General features: G+C 39.6%; 1 protein-coding gene across 1 annotated transcript in view; it reads right to left on the reverse strand.

The window, feature by feature from the left end:
- Positions 1-3,201: 3,201 nt before the first annotated feature.
- The window catches only part of ptprua (protein tyrosine phosphatase receptor type Ua), a 328,377-nt gene continuing 312,085 nt past the window's right edge, over positions 3,202-19,493 (reverse strand). The window contains exon 31 of the mRNA XM_012853466.3: positions 3,202-4,230. Within this exon, the coding sequence (XP_012708920.2) occupies positions 4,168-4,230 (63 nt within the window). The 3' untranslated portion in view covers positions 3,202-4,167. The remainder of the gene's footprint in view (positions 4,231-19,493) is intronic.

Consider the following 19,493-nt stretch of genomic DNA (forward strand, 5'->3'; position numbering starts at 1 on the left):
TATGATCTTAGAACTTCAGTAACGTGTCTTTATTAGTTAGGGAGTTAAATATTTCAGTTGTAACGATTACTGCAGGTGAACCCGATAGTCAGCCGAACACAGAGTTAAGATTAAAAGGTTTATTGAGAATGTTGAGTAGTGGCTGTTGAGGCAGAGAGGAAGAACCAGACTTAGCAGATGGATCTTGGCAGCAGGTGTAGGCAGACAAGTATGAGCAGGAGACCAGATGATGCAGGCAGGAAGAGACCAGACTGAACGATGTGCAGCAGAGCAAACGGCTGGGACTCACAGGAGAGCAGGCAGAACTGCAGTATGCAGACACAGGCGACTTAACTGTGTAGTTTGAATAGTGTTGAAGGGTGACAAGCTGGCACTGAAAGTCTAGAAAAGTCCAAAGTAAAACAAACAAAAACCTAAAGCATGACATCATTGTTATTTGATATAAGGGCACTATGCAGTACTTCTACCCCAGAAACAGCTAAAACTCAGAACAAAAATGTTTACGTAAAACCAAATGATCAGGCTGTTATTCATCATTGACCTTCTACACTTAGAGATATACGTTAGATTGAATCTAATCAATATGATGCTGCTCATTGACATAAAAGTTGCATTTAGTTTAAACAAACTGTTTCTGTCTTTTCTACATAAATATCCTCTTTATTCTCAAGTTGTCTTTTCATCTTATTATTTTTTTCCCCGACATTTATCAGCAAACTCTTGTGGACATTAATTACCTTCATCTTACAATGTGGGCATTTTACCGATCAATTTAAAATACTGTTTGGTAAAATGTTCTTAAGCCCCTTTGTTAATTTCTCAGTCTTGAGGTCATAACAATGATATGTCATGAGTCGAGCTTTCGGCCACCCTACTTGTACTTGACAGTAATAGATTGCATTTGTTACATTATTCTTTTCCCACCTGGTTTATGCAAGTTTTTATTGAACAGTAATTTGGCCATTATATTACTGATTATTGTATTGCAGCTTTTTGTGATTTTGTTATTTGGGAACTCCTCAAAACCTCAACAATTGTCTCAATCCAATTACACCAGGTTTATCTGCAATCCCCAATATTGCATGGTTATAGGTCTTAATTAACAAGACATTAAGTAGAATAAACATGAGGATGAGATATTTATATATGAACTGAGCTATGTAAGCTGTTTTCTTCCAGGCTTACCCTCTCACTGTCTTTTATAGGACACCATCATAACATTTTTTAAGACTGTTGTTAGTTCCTTTGAAGAATGAAAAACCTTCAGGCCCCCCATCCCAACAAAATGGGTCAAAAATGTAATTTTTTTTTAGTTTCTGTTTTAATGCATTAAAGCTGTCGTTCTGAAGATCACCCAGAATACCTTTTAAAATGTATAACATAACTAAAATGTTTCAGCGATACCACACTTTTGATATTATATTAATAATATAAAAGGTTTTTAGCCCGACTCGAGCCTGCTGTCAACATTTAACTAGCTATAAACATCATATGGCAAAAAATAATATCAAGCCATTAATATGAAAGATAGATTTCAATTACACTAAGTTTTGCCCTTCTTTAGGAGTGCAGACTAAAGGGCGGCCTTTCTGTGGGGAGTTTGCATGTTCTCCCCGTGTCTGCGTAGTTTCAGCCCGCTCAGTCGCAGCAGCTCAGGCAAACCCTCCATCTGATCTACGAAATGTTGTTCTATGTACCTTGTTTGTATAATGACAAATAAAGCATCTTATGTTATCCAATAGTATTCATCACACTACTGACTGCAGCTATAGACCAACCAGCAGGGGGTGCTGTTGTCAAATTTAGCACTCGAGGACCATATATGGTGCCCACAACCTGTTCAAAAAAATAGTAAAACCCTCCAATGAGCTGTATGTAAAATGTCATTTTATTTAGTTGCATTCCTTTTTAATCATACTTTAAAATGATAAATGCATTAAAAACATGTTTATATTACAGAAAGTTAAGGTAAGCTCTAACTCTTCTAGTTCAAAGGTCAGTGCAGGTAGCCCTTCGTATGACAGGATAGCAGTAAAGTAGCTCTCAACTTCTGAAAGGCTGGTGATCCCTGCTCTAAACACATTGCAGCAATATCTCTTAAGATTATCTTAAGAGCCACCCCGATAGTTGAGGGCGAAGGGAAAGATCAGGCTAAAAATCCTGAATTCCAGCTGTCAGTTGTTGTTTTTTTTACTCCTTTTATCTTCACTGTAGGTGTATGATGAAAAGGATCCATATGACCTAAAATGTCCTGTTATCTGCCGTTATGAAGTGTTTTGTTTTGGCCTTTCCCTTTTCACTTCACCAGAAATTGTTGTGTAATCCATTAAAATTGCCAAGCTGTACCTTAAAGAGCAGTTGAGTTAGGATCAGGATGTAATTCCCATCATGCTGTTGTGTTCTTCATACTAATAATGCTAATTCTAATATATGCATTTGCAGAATGACACTCGTTGCTACTTAAACGGTAGCTTGTCACCTCTGTATTTCTGTGCATGACAGAAAATGATAGTGAGTTAAATTTATTCATCTTTCCCAGACACAAAAGTCACAAAGCTAAACACATTAGATTTAAACTGTGAGCTTGTTTAGACATCAACTGCTACCTTCCTGAACAGATCCATTGTGTATACAGAGATGGCATTTTACTTTTCAACCACATTTTGACATAAAGAGCTGTCTTGCATACAAAGTTAATTTATCTTTTTAACATTATGTAAGTGCTGCTTTTCTCTTAGTTGGGTAAAAAATATAACCAAATCTTGTGCGTCCCCCCCACAGATTGTTGGGGCTCTTTCCAGGTATTCCAGCTACCTCTCAGTCCAAAAACATGACTGCTAGGTTAATAGAACTCTCTAAATGACCCTTAAATGTGACTGTGTGCATGGTTGTTTGTCTCGTGTGTCTCTGTGTTACCCTGTGAGGGACTGGTTACTGGTTAAATCAGCATATAACCAGATAGCATTTGCAAAAGTTCTTATCTTGTATCAGACTTGGGATGTCCCCTTTTCACAACATAATCAGCTGCCTGTCTGTACATGTAATTGTCTTTTTTACTCTGTAAAAAAGTCTGCTTCTAACTTTTGAAACTCATTTAGACACAGACATGCTCATGAAAAATCTTCTCCTCATTGTGAATGAAACTGCTTCACCAAAATTGGACTATACACTAGAATGAGAAAACAATCTTCTCCAGATGCATTGCGGTGAGGAGCATATTTTATTTTTTTCTCCTGTTGTACACACTATTTAGAAAATCACACACACTGAATAAATACAAACCTAGAAAGCAACAAATTATTTGCCGTACTCTTACAGCAGACTTGGGTCACACATTGCAATGAAACAGTTAAGACTGGGCATGCAGATGCTGAACCCCGACCCATTAACAGACAGAGAGAGAGAGAGAGAGAGAGAGAGAGAGAGAGAGAGAGAGAGAGAGAGAGAGAGAGAGAGAGAGAGAGAGAGAGAGAGAGAGAGAGAGAGAATGGCACAGTGATTAAGACATTGGGAACATCTAGGAATATCAGATGAAGGAAAATAAAAACATCAATACCCACAAATAAATAAAGAGAAATTAGGTCAGAGACTAATCTACTGAACACGAATGTCCGTCAGGTAAAAGTCTGCTTTCTTTTTTCATCAGTTCTTAATCTTCAGTTTTAGGCGTTATCCACATTAAAATTCAAATACAGTACAGAACAACATTGGATGTTCACCAACAGCAGATTGCACCATTTACAGTGTTACAAACACAAAATATCACCCAGTGAATGGCATCAACTGTCGTTCCTTTTTTAGTGTTTATTTACTGTAAGGCAGGATCCAGAGGAGCTCCTTAAATCTCGTTGGTGTACAACATGGAGCCAGGCTGCCTCAACAGCGCTCCTGTTAAAATCAGCAGCACTGCTGTTGAAGTCCTCTGGTTTTGGCAGATGACAAATGGCACAGAAGAGTTCAGCTTGGATCAGGGGGTCAAGGAGAAGGGGGGGGGGGGGTGTCTTGAGTGGTGTGTTACAAGTTGGAAGTTTTCTCTTTAGGGTTGATCGAGATTTTATCAAAGCATGGCGGAGTATCCAACCAGAGCAGTGCGTAGGGGGACTAATGAGGCAGGAGCAAAGATCCAGAGCGTTTCCTTGGGAAGGGATGCAGTGAAAAAAGCTGGCGCTATCTGACTTCCAAACAGTCCAGATACTCCTGGACCAACTCATAGCAGAAACGGTACTGCTCCTGGGAAAAGAAGAGGTCATTAGTTCTGGGTACACAAATCCTCCACCACTGGTATTCAGCTGTCATTAAAATATATTTTAATACATAGTTGACTTGCAACTCAGTAGTGGGCTTTGGTACCATAGTCAGATGTCTGAAAACTGATGTGTGGTTGTAGGTAAAATAAGCAGTTTATTTTAGTTCTAGGAAGCAGGCAAGGTCAGGATGTGTATTACCCATTTTAACTATCAACCTCTACTGTATGTGGTTCATTGGGATAGAGTGAGACAAAGTACAACATAACTGTGAAGTGGAAGGAAAATGATGCAAGGTTTTGAGACTTTGTTACAATTAAAACTATGAAAATCGTGGTGTGCATTGAACCCCTATAACACCCCTAAATAAAATAAGCATCCTTTAGGAGTTACTTTATTAATAAGTGGTGTAAACCTGGGTGTAATTTAATATCGTTGTGAAGCCAGCTATTCTGAAAGGTCTCTAAATCATTAGAGGACATGCGTCCCCAAATGCCATCATAAAAGTCACGGGACACCTCAAACAGGTTTTGTTTAAGCTGTGGAGGAACTTAATGGAGAGTTATGAAATATAACAAAATCCCAAGCTTGAACATTTTAATCAGCAACGTTCAATCAATCTAAAATGGAAAGAGTCTGGCACGACTACAAATCTGCTAAAACACGCCTGTCCACCTAAACCGACAGGCTTGACGAGGAGAACATTATTCAGAATGGCTAAGAGGCACATGGTAGTTCAGGAGGAGCTGCAGAGATCCACAGCTCAGAGAGGAGAATCTTTTCAATAGAATTCAACAAATCTGGGCTCTCTGGAAGAGTGGCATGAAGAAAGTCACGATTAAAAGAAAACCAGAAGACATATTACTAATGCATGCTACTAGCATTATTATGCTGTGGGTTTTTTTATTTTTATGCAGAGACACATAAGCTCGTTTGAGTGAATGGCAGAATGGATGGCGCTAAACAGAGGGTAAGACTTTAGACTTGAAAGGAGTTTTACCCCCCAACAGGAATACCTCAAACATAGAAACATCCCTACAAGGGAAAGATCACAGCAGATGTATCTGTTAGTGTGGCCCAGTCAAAGTTCAGATGGACCTGAATAAAACTGAGAATCTGTGGAAGGACTTGAAAACTAATTTTCACTGATGCGCTCCATCCAATCATACCAAGTTGCAGCTATTTGCAAAGAAGAATGGGCAAACATTTCAGTCATTTAGCAAAGTTGCTAGAGATAGCTGTAACTGCGGTGAAAGGTGGTTCTACTATTGATTGTGTGGGGCTGAATACAAATGCATGCATGCCACAGTTTTATTGGCTTGTATTGAATATACAAAAAAAAAACAATGTTTCTTCCACAATTATATACACCTGTTTGTTTTTGTCTGTATTTCAGTTCAGAGTGAGGTCTGGAGATAGAAACCTTCCAGACAGAATAGTCAGACATTTTTCTTACACTTACCATTTAGTTATGACAAAAAGGTTTAAAGTAAATTATTGTGTGTTTTTTTTTTTTCAAAATCTTGATAAGGTTTTCAGCTCAGCCACTGTGCCAAGCTCAATGAACCTTTTTACTTTAGAACAACAACAAACGTGTTTCTTTAATTACAGCCATTGACATTTAAACATCAATATAAACCTGCAGGGCAAATGGTCAGATTTGTAGATAATTTGGTCCATACTGATATCAGCGGTGTGTGTGGGGGAGGGGGGGGGGGTCGTAAATAACTTTATGTGCGCGGCGCGCCACGTCTAAAATGGCCACTAAAGGGCCGACAGTAACCCCACACCTCAACCAAACTGGGAGTAAGGGTCAACAGATAAATTTCAAGGTAAGGCAATTAAAAATCCACAGAGCCATACATCCCTGGGTAGTCAAGGTGGTGTAGGATGTAGTTGAGCGCCATGTCGACTGCATCATCTGCCACTCTGTTTCCTCAATAAATACACTGCAACGGATGCAGCAGGGGACCTGCCATGTCCTTCAGACAGGCTTTAGTGCAGGCTTCAGTGGAGGTAGGGTGGAAAACTTCCTCTATCACTAAAAAGCTTTACGATGTGGTGACTGTCCTAACTCTGACATCGGTACAGCAATCTTCTTTTACATAAAAGCAGATTATTTTCCTCTCCTTTTCCCCGCTAGAGCTCTGTGCAGCTGTCTGCTGGAAACACGCTGGAAGTCTGGCATCAAAAGCACACGACCCAGGATAGGTTTACTGTGTTAGTGTGTTTGGGGGAAACAAAGGATGGCTGATGCGCAGATCAGGTTTTCTTTATCTGAAAAGCAGCGTGGTGTCTGTTTTGTTTGCCAGGGATAAATTATATGTGACACAAGATGGCAAAATTTGACAAACTGATTAAAATTTGCTTAGAGATGTTCTTTAGACAAAATAATAAAATAAAAAAATCTTGCAATGATATTTTTCCTCGATCTCTCACATCAAAGGGCGCTCATACACGTCATCAGGTAAACAGTCACACAATCTCAAAGTTCTGATCCCTGAAAACAGACCGCCATGACAACTGCCCCTTTTATACCCGCTTGGTTTGGCTGGGTTCTACTTGGCTCCGCTCGCTTGTGAGCATTTCAGCATCAGTTTTTTTTCAGGACCAGCCTGGGTTTTTCTGGCCCTGGTCAAGAACAGGGTCAAACTGAGTGGATTCAAATGCAGTTTGATCCAGGAAAAACTAAAGAGCAATGACATTAATGTTAAGGACCATCATGAACGGTGTGGGTTAAACCAAAATTATTTTAATAATTTTACTATTTACAAACAGTAAACCATGACTTAAGGAAACAAAAGAAAAGGGATTAATAACCTAAATCAGAAAACAATTAAGGGGTGACTGTGGCTTAGTGGGTAGAGTAGTTTCAATTAGAAGGTTGTGGGTTCAATTGCAGCTTCCTGTTGATTACATATCAATGTACCAACATGTATATGAGTTAGTGAGTGCAATTAGGTGAATGTGGCTCATGTGTAAAGTGCTTTAAGTGGTCAGTATGACTGGAAAAGTGCTATATAAGTTGAGTCATTTTTACCATTTAAGTTTTGTCTCTAAAGAAAGTTTGGTTAAAAAAATAAAATAAAATTAACGGTCCCTGATCTAACGATCGGTTTAAAGTCCTTTTCGTTGCTCTCACCATGGCTGAGACAAAAACCTCCACATGAAACCCTAAATTTTAACTTTGGGATGCAAACTGAAGCAGATCAGACAATCTCGTCCTCCCTCCCCACTTCTGACACACAAACACATCCACACACACCTGTACAGGCAGAGAGAAGCTGTGCCTTATTTTATTATTAGTTCAGGTTGATGTGTGGTCTTTATCCCAATTAATTATATTATCCTTCAAAAAAATATTCAAGACAATCTTGCATATACAAACATTGTTTGTATTTTAAAAAATGTATAATAAGCATTAACTTTTTTTATTCTTTACTGTTTTCCTGAACCAGGAACCAGGTCCTGGTGTAATTCTAGCTGGATTTCTGACCACTCTGCTAATCTGAATTAGTTTAAAATATTGGGCATCCTGTCACAAAAGTGTTTAAAGCATAGTTCATGGATTATCTTTAGATTTGAGTTTATAGTCATTCCCAAAGGTTGATGTGAGTCTGCTTCATCCATTCCAATACCTGTTTTAATGTCTGTTTGGGATTATTGTCCTGTTTCAACACTGTGTCCAGGATTCAAGCATCTCATTGTTGATTTAAGGTAAAGTTGAAAGATTTGGAGCTAATCCTCCTTCCTTAAAGTCCCACTAACCTTGTAAAGAGCACCAGTAGCCATGGCGACAAAGCAGACTCACAGCATGATGCTTCCACCGCCATGCTTGACAGTTGGTAAAGGTTTCAAAACCTTAAGTTGACTCATTTTCTGGTCACTGTGGTTTATTAGAGTTTTATCTTCTCATAAAACATTTCTTGCAAAAAGAATTTGGTCCAAATATGCAAACATCTGCAAATTTCATTAAAGCTTGAAGATATCAGTTTTAGAGCAGGTGCTATATTAATGTTTTACACCATCTCACCCACAATGGCTTAAAACTTGCTACATTGTGGACATTGTATCCCAGCAACCTTCAGTTTACGATCAACACGATGTTCTGAATGGATAAATCACACATTAGTGAAGTTTACTTGTAAATCTGAACCTATTCGGATTGGACTAGGTCTAGGATATACAATTGGTTCAATTCATATATGTTCCTATTAGTGCACCTTAAAAAAAGAATGGATAAAATAAACAATTTAGAGCCCAAAATTGTTAAGACATTTTAAAAGATGATGAGTTCATGCAAAGTTCTGTCTAAAAATGCATGTTGCAGCAGTTCTGCAACATGGTCATATTTAATTTGCCTTAACTTGTTTACCTCCTTATCATTCTAAGGAACATACAGAGAACATACAAAACAGAGTCTTGTTTGTTTACCATTGTCTCCACCATGTTTGGCTTTGAATTGCGCAGCGTTTTGGCAGCAAAGAACACGTCCACTACGCTGTGATGCCGTATCATTTCCAGGGTCATGGTGCAGGCACAGAAAGTACCGCTTCGACCGCCGCCATTCCTGCTCCAAAATGAACAAGCAAAGGCACGCAGACACAGTGAAATGGAGAAAGAAGCATACAGCACTGAGTGAGCTAAAAAAAGATGTAGTACAGCTTCTAAAAAGCAGGAGGGTGGGGATGCTACAGAGGGAAATGTCACCGTTTGACTGAGCACAGATCGGGCATGCTGTCAGAAAAAAGGCCAACCCGCAGACTTTGAAGATGAATATCTAAGAGAAGCCCTCATTTAAAGACAGGGGTTGGGATTTAATCTATGAGACATCGCAGAGAGACGGCATGACCTGCAGAAAAAGTGCTCTGAGATCGTTCTGATAATGCAAGATTATATTAATTTCTTTCTGAAGAGATGATGAACTTTGATCAGGAAGCAAGAAATAAAAACAGAATTACGTTTTGTATCAACCCACTGACATGATAGTGAAGTTTTGCTAGAAAATAAAGCATCAGCTGACTCACAGGCAGTGGACGACGGTGCGTCCCTCGCCACACTCCCTCTGCCAGTTGTGAACCTGTGCCAAAAGGCTGAGGAAGGCTTTTTTAGAGTCGGGCACATCACGGTATGGGGACCAGCGCAGGAACTGGAAGTGGCGCACCACAAGCTGACCCTCCTGGAGCTACAGAAGTTAGAGAACAGGTGAGAGAAGGAGAAGAGATTGAATGTTATGGATTATATAAGCCACACCACTCATAAACTCATTCAGAAGAGCATCAGAACACTTATAATATCCCATTCTCACACTGTTTGCAGGGTTTTGATGAAATGTCCTAGAGTACATTGCTGTCCTCCTCATGCATCACATGGCATGAGATTTCTCTGACGCTTTGGAGGATGCACAACAAAGGAGCCTATGGTGATAAGGTAACAAGGACCTGAGGCTCAAACACTACAATGTAGCTTGGTTGTCAAGAATTGTTTCTAAAAGGTGTCTCTTTTATTTTTGTTTAAATATATATTCTGTGTGTCCTTTACCTCCAGTGTAGGCATGCAGTAGAGTGGGTCTCACTGCCATAAAGAGCAACGTTTGGTCTAAAAATATGTCATTTCACTTTTCGGAATAATAGTACAACCTGCATCAATTTTAGGCAAATTGTAAAGGTCACAATAATTGACAGCAAGACGACCTATTCTGGCTGCGTATCTCAGCGGAGTTATATCCACGAGGTTGGCGTGATCTCCTAGTGTAATGAACCAGAATTTTGACCCAAAATTCAGCCAGACACAAAGAGAGACTTAAGAGATTTATTAGAGAAACAGGTGTAGTCGGTGTGGGAAAATTCTGGAACTGGGTCAGGAACCTCTGTAAGGAAGAGAGACAGTTTAGTGGCTGTGAGTCCAACAGCGGGAATTGTTGAGCACTGTAATAAAGCCACTAACCTCTCTTGAATCCGGGGTGTAGCACTGAATCCAAGAAGCGGCTCCAGGAGAATCTTGGCTCTTCCTTTGCTTGCAGAAGCCGAGTTCAAAACTTGACTAGCTACAGTATAGAAAGTCTGGGAACAGGGATTCTGAACAGGCTGAGGTATCAGAGGGGGAATCCAACAGGCAGAGTACAGAGTCCGGTCGGGTATCTTGATCCTCAGGGCTAACTGATAGGCAGAAATACAGGACGGCTTGGCAGAGACTCAGAGTCAGGCCACTGGCTCAAGTCGATGTCCAGAAACTGAGGAACCAACAGGAGAGTCCAACCAGGGCGAGGCAAACAGGCAGGAGTCCAAACAAACAATCAGAGTCACTCACAAGAAGACTGTCAAGGAACACTGGAAGGTCAACTCACACTACAGTTTTCGAGAATATGACGCCTGCACACTGGAGGAGTCGAGAATATAGCGGGAATACACAGGCGTAGCAGCGCCCTTAATTAGAGGAATCACAGATGCAGGAAATCAGGGGATAACTGGTAGAGCAGCATAGGGAGCAGAGTGTGACGTCAGCAGCCAGCAGCAGAGACACAGAATCACTGCCCAAAGCTATGGATGTTACACCTAGAGTATAGCTGCACCCTAAAGTGGTTCCAGAAAGTCTGTCCATAGTGTGGTGCAGTTCTGGGGAATTTTGTTGTGGGAACGTGTTCCTTATACAGTAAATGTATTTTATGGGGAGTGTCAGCTTAGTACGCACCAAAGAATGTTCTCCCCTGCTTTCTTTCGCAAGAGTGTAAGAACATTATAGTTGTCTTCACATTGAACAAGGTTTTCTAGATTTGCAGCCATCCACTCACTTTCTTATTGTTCTTGGACAGTATAGCAGGATGTTCAATCTGTAGGGCTTACTGTGTATGTTTTAGAGCATGGTTAGACAATTTTTTATGTGGTGTCATTACAAACAACTGGAAAGACGTAATTTCTGATGCAGCTGCATTAGTTCAGGGGAATTTAAGCCCAATATTAATTCCTGCTTTGAGTTCATGTTAAAGTTGTCACTTAATCACGCTTATTGGTCTGGGAGTTGATGCTAGGCCTTCAGCAGTGAGATAGATGTGTCACCATCTACACAAAGCTTTTCACAGGTAAAGGTGTCACCTGGTAACAACTTTCAGGTGGAGAGCACAGAGACTTCCAATGAACTAGACATGGATTCTTTCACATGTCATTGTAACTGGGGGTGTCCCGATATCAGTTTTTCAGACCGAGAACATGTACGAGTACGATTCTAAGTACCAAAACTGACTGCTTATTAATTGGGACTTTTAGATCACACATAACTTAACAATATAATTAACAACTAAAAACGACTATCAATTATCAAGGCCGATGAATTCAGTAAGAGCTTCAGGAATGTTTCTGGAGTACTTGTTAAAATCTTGGTTGTGCTGCAGCAAACGCTTTGAATTCTGTGTCATGTGTAGTCTTGAATTGCTTTATCTAATTTTTGTGTTTAAAGTTGCCTTTTTTTGCCCCTCTTCACAGCAAAAAGCACAAGATCGGTATCAGTTCAGAGTATTGGGTTGCTTTTACAAGCTTTTACAAGAGTATGGGTACTTGACACTGGTATCATGCCCGATACCGATACTGGTATCAGGACACCACTATTTGTAACTATTTACAAATCTATCGGTATCTCAAATATTCTGCATTTCTTAAAGTGTCAAACCTCTATATGACCAAATTTGCCTCAAAACGAACACATTAATTTTTAGATTCTTATAGCCAAAGTGATGATATTGCAGAACCAACATCCTTCTTCTTTTGATGCTTAACAGTACATGGTTCAGTTATTGGTTTAGAAATACACAGAGACAAGCGTAGGTGGGGTAAACTTGTATGTTTCACAGATGGATAAAGGACTTATACGTTATTTGAAAATTAAAATTACATTGCATTACATTTGTTAATAGCAAGTGGAAACCAGAGGTGGCCTAATAGTTAAAGTTTAAGCAACATACAGAAAGAACTGAAACCTGTCCCCCTACTACCTGCTCCTGGTCCACTTGCTTCTTTCAACCCTGTAACAAGGACACATGGGAACAGTTTTTGACATGATGTCAACTAGGGATGGGCCAGTCTGGTGTCACTATACACTGAGGTTTTCCGGTTTCAAAGATCAATTCACTATTGGGGTGGTGTTGATATGTGTAGGAATTTGAGCTAGTTTTATAGAGCCAAGACTCAAAAAGAATATCCAAACTTTAACAGTTAACTGTAAAAATCGTTTTTTTTCCCCCATGAAGTATATATGCTACAACAAAAGACGTTAACAATTATTTGTGACTAATTGTGTGTTGTTTATTAAGGGACATTTGTTTGAAGCAGGATTAATACGCTGGAAATCATTCCAGCCGCTGGAGGGAACAAATTCTAGACGGGACCAAGGTCATACAGTGATTCATTTCAGCAGCATCAGGCGTCATTAACTCTCTTAAAAATAAATGAAAACAACTTAGATTCCTCCAACAGCAGCATAGAGCTGCAATACGTATTTACTGAGGCACATCTTGAAATAGTCTTTTGACCCAAACCATTATTAGACTCAGAAAATGTGAAACATTTAAACAGCAGTTTTAGTTAAGTTAAAACTGTCAAGCTGGTGTATAAAGGCAACTCAAAGTGATGCCTTCCATTTACACTTGGCACATGCAGATCTGCATTTGATTCTTCTTTACTACAAAGAAAACAAATCTTACTGAAGTTCTACCTCTTTATCAGCTGTTAACACATGTTGAGGCCTTCTAGTTTTGCTAAAACCTGATAAGATCTGCAGCATCTCTGTTGACTGTACTGCTGACTCAAAATGGTAAGGCATAGAAGATAGATGGAAAGCCAGAGGGTTCAAAAGATTTACACGAGGGCCAGTGTATGTTATTGGCATATCAGAACAAATATCCAGAGGTTATACAACGCTGATTTGTAAATGTCAGCTATTTTAGAGGAAGGACCCACACTGATATGGGTCCTTCCAAAATTTTACCCAAGCTAGATTCTAAAACGCATCTATAGTGTTATTGATGCTAATGCAAATACTGCTAATTTTGTCTCTGGTCCTACTATAGTTTATTTTACAAACCCATTAAAATGTATGGCTAATACACACTCATCTGATAAGTGTGTTAGTGCTTGACACCACACCATGCAGATAAATACATTACTCTCCTTTTATGTAGCAAGTAGTAGCCTGGTCTCGACCATTAGGAAATCGTACAGACGTTCAGACTTGCAGCTGGGGCACAGTTAAGTTGAGAGTACATCATTAGTAGATCTATGAAAAAAGATACCTGTGTATGGCATAAGGACCATTGTTGGGAATTTGATCACAATGTTTCTTTGTGTTCATTACGAGGGTTGCAAAAAGGGAAAAAAAATCAGCTCAGTCTTTTGATTGTGAATCTGTAGTATAGAGCTTCAGTTGAGCTTCATAAGCATAAATATTGTTCTAAAAACAAAAGCGAGCATTTTGACTTCCTACGCCATTAAAATAAAAGCTAGATATACAGCAGTGTGAGGAGAGCATTAGGATATAATTGTTACAGTTTGTCTGTTAGCAAGTTTACTCAGACATTCAAAGTATAGATAGATTTGCATTAAAGATTTAGCAAAGACCTGCTCTAATTCGCTGATTAACTGATCTGATTGAGGTACTTTTGCTATCTTTCAGCACTGGACAGCTCACATGAGAAATACTATAAATGTCAAACTGCCCTTCTTGTAATAAGAACTAGAAGGCCGGTCTTTAACCCCCCACTTCAAAATGACTGTATGGTGTTAATTACCATCTTTTGGTTCCCCGATCAGCATTATTAGCATCAGGTCACAGAGGAAATCACTCGCTTCTGTAAAAGGTAATTAGCCCCTGGTATTTGTAAAACCCACACAAAGCTGTTCTGAGGACATTTCCAGAAGCATACCCATATGGCTCAAACTCTGCGGAATAAATACAAATATTTGTACTTGTATGTCAGTGTTCAGTGGTCTAATTAATGGTCGGCTTTTTCCCACGGGTATCAAGGACTACATGAGAGATACCTGGAAACTTGTCTGGAGTAAATGTCCATCCTCCATTTATGAGAGAAAGCTGGATGGTCAGACAAATCATTCTATCAAAAGATTGTTGTCATTAATGCCAGGCTTTATTTCACCTCAATCTGTCTTAATGATACATACTGAGTCACTGTAGATGGTTAGATTTGTTCAGATGCTACTAATGACTGGATTGTTTGGTGAGGACCTCAGAGTCTCTCTCAGGGGATTCTCAGCTCTTTAAAAGTGCAGACAAATAAACCAACAGGACTATCATGATCCGGTTACAATGTAACTTCATTTCCATCAGCCATATTTCATTGGCCAACACACTTTCCACAGATAAGCATACTCTGTTATTTCCCAATGCCGATACCCCAAACAATAACCTGAGCACCTTCACAAACTGATTGTGTGTCCTGAGCCCACTTACCCGAGTGATGTTCTGAATCCGGAAGAGGCGGATGATGACGTCATCATCTGCGGTCCTGGACAAAAGCTCCACGGTCATGGGCCCAAATTGCTGTAATCCAGGCTCAGGCCAATACTGCAGACAGGGCTAGGAGGACCAGAGAGGCGGGGAAAGAAGACAGCCTGTCGTTAGCCCATAAAACAAATCATTATGTCAGTGTCAAGTGATGGGGAAGTCAGTAACAAGACACCTGAGTATTGACAACAGATACAATTAGCCTAAATGACAATGATCACCTACAAACATCAGCTGTAAATTAAACGAGCGGGGGGAAAAAGCACTCATGATGGGAACCGTTCCTCACTTCAGCCACCAGGCTTGAATTATTCATGACTTCCAATCATTACCGTTAGTATAATATAAATAAATGAAGCAAGCGACCTTGGTTGTGCCCACAAGAGACAAACAGGAAGTTAGCTCAGAAGCTGGATAGGCTCAAAGCCAAGGTCTCCTGTCATCCTTGCTTCAAAAACACATCCCACCCTGCAAAGGGAACAACAAGAGCGGCGCTGAAACGCTGACATGTTCTGCATTGACTTTTGGGATGACTAGAAGACCCCTGGAGAAGGAAGTGATAACAGTGACACTGACAGAAGGGTATTAACAGGTGACATTGAGCAAGAAGAGAGATAAATATTTATACATCCAGACAGGAGAGAGACAGCCCCCCAAACTCAGGAGGAGAAATTGAGCGAGAGAGCGTGTACTTGAGGGGCAAACTGGTAATCCTCTGGCAGGGGGAGGAAAGGAGGCAGAGTGAGACGAAAAGGGAGTGACAGTGGAAGGAGGGCAGGCTGCAGCTGACAGGCATGGTGGAAATGTTGAGCCCGAATGAGACGTGGCACGCTGACAAAGCAGCGATAGGGAGACGCCTGAACAAACCTTCCCAAGAGCCAACATGGAGGAGAGATATAAGAACACTTCAATGGTGTGCAGGCAAATTAAACAGCAAGCCTGAATTTACACTTGGTGGCAGAGAACTGAGCAAAAGGGCAGTCTTTGAAAAATGTGCTGTGAGTCACATAAGGGAAGACTTGGCATATTGGCAGTGAAGTGTAGACATTCTTCAATTTAAAGAAACATGTTCCTTTAATCCGTCTTTGATCACAAGCAGAATTAAAGCCAGGAGCAGGTTTACTTAATAGCGCCATTTAGGTTACCTATGTGATAAATGCAATGAACTTAGTAAATAAAGTAAAATATGTAAAATAGTAAAAACAATTCCATCACTAGTCCTTCCTGACAAGCTGTAACCGTGTTTTGAGTCTTGTGATTATTTTTCCTGGCTTTTTGAAACTAGTACTTTATATTTAATGCCATATTTTTCAGACAATAAGTCACACTTTTTTCATAATTTGGTCGATCCTGCGTCTAATAGTCAGGTGCTACTTATATATCCATTTTAAATCATAACTAATTTTGACCAACATGAACCAAGAAGTAAACATTATCGTCTATAGCTGCAAGAGGGTGCTCTAGGCTAGAGAAAACTATATGCTGCTCTTATACAACTTAAAAAATTTATTGAAACATTAATTTATAGACAACAAAGACAGAACTCATGTTTATATGCTGTTTCACTGTTTCAGTATCCATTCACACCGCAGAGCGTTGCGTGTTGAAGCTTAAAGCAACAAGACCATGACAGAAATCTGCTACTGAGCTGTCCATGAAGCTAATAGCAGCTAGTGCTAGCTTACAGGTCTGCTGTCCAGCTGGTTTACAACTTTGCTGATGCACGAGAGCTTTATGTTGCTCTCAAACATATGTGTCGTGCTGTTAGCTTAGCACAGAGCATCACTATATCCACGGTCTAATTTCATTGTAATTTTGACAACTTTCAGCGTAACGACCCGTTACGCAGAAATGCTCTGGTAAGAACCCTGCCGGTTGAAGTTGCTGGCTTGTTATGCTAATTTACCCCATTCAACCTCCCAGGTATGTTTCACATTATTCAGCCAGTTGTGGATGCAGTTGTGTAATTTAATATGTTGTCTTACCAGGTTAAATGTCAGTTTTTAGTCTTGGATTGTGTGAAATAAATGTCTAAATAAATGCGACTTATAGTCCGGTGGGACTTATAGTCCAAAAAAGATAAGGTCTCTGAAATCACACACAAAAAGCTCTGTCACTGTAACGATCTATACTGGGATTGTGTTTAAGTTCCACAACCTTCAGAAACCTGAATTCTTGAAGAAACATGCACACATTTCTCTACTCTTTAAATTGAGCTTAAATAATTCTCTATACCACACATGACGTTCATGATTTTTTCAAAGCATGCGTTTTTTTTAAAGTCCCAGCCCAATTCAGATCATCACATTAGCCCGTTTGAGAATTGGCTGAATTTAATCTTGTTTAACATTCCAGGAAGCTTGTTTGCTTCATTTTGCTCCACGCTTTTCAATAGATAATAGATAAAGACAAGAGCACTGTTGGCAGTTGGGTTCAGAATTCTGAGTTACAAAGGGAGGAACCACTAAACATCTAAAGGATGTACCAGAGGAACACAGCTGGTTTCTGATAGGAGAGATGACCTTAAGGGCAGATGCCTCATCTCTTTTTCCAACTTCTCCAAATTGAACAATGGGACGTTTAGAACCACAGGTCCACGGATCAGGTCGGGGTTATTGAGAATTGACGCAACAAGACCCAGGCACGGAACGAGTCAGAAATTGCCCTTGACAATCTGATTCCCTCCTCATATTCTCTTTAGACATGAAATACATTTCCAAGAAGAAAAGCTGGACCGGTAGCAAATAATAAACAATAAAGCACCGGATTAAGAGAAGGACACAGACCATTAAATAGATTAAGCTCAATGTTTTTTTTTCTTACCCAAGCAGAATTGGATTGGTTTAGCTGGTTCAGCATCACCACAGAGGTGCAGCTGTAGTCATAAATGAGCCTCCAGAAGTCGGTGGTGGTGCCAGGCAGCGGGTGTGGGGTCACCACAAAGGCAGCAGGCCGAAGGAAGCTGTCGGCCAGCGCTGCATTGATGTAGTTGCTGCTCTCTCCCTCTGTGGTGACCAAGAAGGCCAGAGAGCGGTCCGGCGGCAAAACGTCCATGCTCCGGTTCTTCTCTCGGTTCCTGGGCATCAGAGAGACGCTGCACTCCTCCACATCCAGGTGAGGGGTCACAGAGTTCAGGGTCTGGAGAGAAAGGAGGAGGAAATTACGAAGATTAGCAAGAAAGAAAATTAAAGAGCTGGCAGGTTTTATTTCTTGCCTGCACTCTATACCAGGGGTTCCCAAAGTGGGGTCCTGGACAACCCAAGGATTCGGGATACACCATGTGGGGGGTACAAGATGATCCAAAACTCCTGACTTTATTATGTCAGAGATATGCTTGTTTTAAAACAGCAAATGAATGCCTTTAATCATGGGAAAAAAATGGCACAACAATGTTCGACTTTTCAAGACATCTATGTTTTTTCTCGCAAATATCTTAAATTATTCTCCTATTTTTGAGGGGTTTTTTTTTGAAGAAATTTACTTTCCCATGGTCAATAATTTATATAATGACTGTAATAAAAGTTTTTATTTTTGGGAAATTAAAAGAATAAAGTCATAGTACTAGGTGCACAAGAATAAAGAACATCATGAGAATAAAGACATATACAAGAAAAAAGTAATAATATTTTGAGAATAAAGTCATAGTCAACAAACAAAAGCCTAATCGTTTCAAAGTCCTGATACTAATAATAGCTTGAGCTGATTTGCTAAAAAGATTTAGTATTTCCTTAATTGTGAAACTGATACTGGAAAAAGTAGGGAGTATCTGGCATTGTTACTTTGCGTGTTACAGGCTGAAAAGTTCGAGCTCCACACGATTATTATTGCTGTCTAAAACATTTCTGCAAGGCAAGGAAGCCTCTGTTTTTTATGTAAGCGGTTAGAGACTACTAATTTCTGACCAGTGTTGTTATTTATTCATTATCAAACTGTCTACCACTGAACAATCTCCCAGTGTCATGAGTAATATGGTTCTTTAGTAAAGCTGGAAAAGTGGTTGCTATTGATCAGAGATGTGGGGATGATGTGCTGGAGGTTAAGAGGAAAATCTTGAGTTATTTTTGGTCACATTGGTGTTATTCTAACACTATGATGGGCAGTAATTATGATAATCATCGTCATTTCACACCTTTGTAGTTTTGGTCGTGTTTCCAAATTTTGGTTAATAGTACAGCCATCTAAAACAGATGACAATGTATCACTTTGTATCTGCTAGAGCAGTGGTTCCCAAACCGTTCTTGGTGGCCCCCCCTGTAATTTAACTAATCTTTTTTACAGTTGAACAAAGAAAAGCATATAACAATAAAAAACGGCTATGTTCTTTAAATCACAAGCTACCACTTTTAAAGTATAATTGTTTTAAGTTTAACTGTCTAATTTACTGTGTAATTGAATTAAACATTGCTATCAATATGTATTTTTTAAATAACCTCTCAAAATTGGTAATTTTTCTCAATGTATTGACAACAGTAAATATCCACCAGCAGGAGATTGCTCAGTTGTTCTAAGGGAGTCATATTCTGTCAAATTACATAGTTAACTGGTCCAACTGCATATTAGAAGCCGAATAGATAGAAAAAATGTTGTAGATAAATATATTTTAAAAATGCCTACACAGTTAAATGACATTAATACTGACATTTCAGTATTTCTATTATTAATTTATGAAAACATTTGTATACCATTAAGATTCAATTTACTGTTTACAAAAACAACATTTCAAACCTGTCCCTCAGCTAT

Source organism: Fundulus heteroclitus, chromosome 13 (genome assembly GCF_011125445.2).
Source record: "Fundulus heteroclitus isolate FHET01 chromosome 13, MU-UCD_Fhet_4.1, whole genome shotgun sequence".
Taxonomy (NCBI): domain Eukaryota; kingdom Metazoa; phylum Chordata; class Actinopteri; order Cyprinodontiformes; family Fundulidae; genus Fundulus; species Fundulus heteroclitus.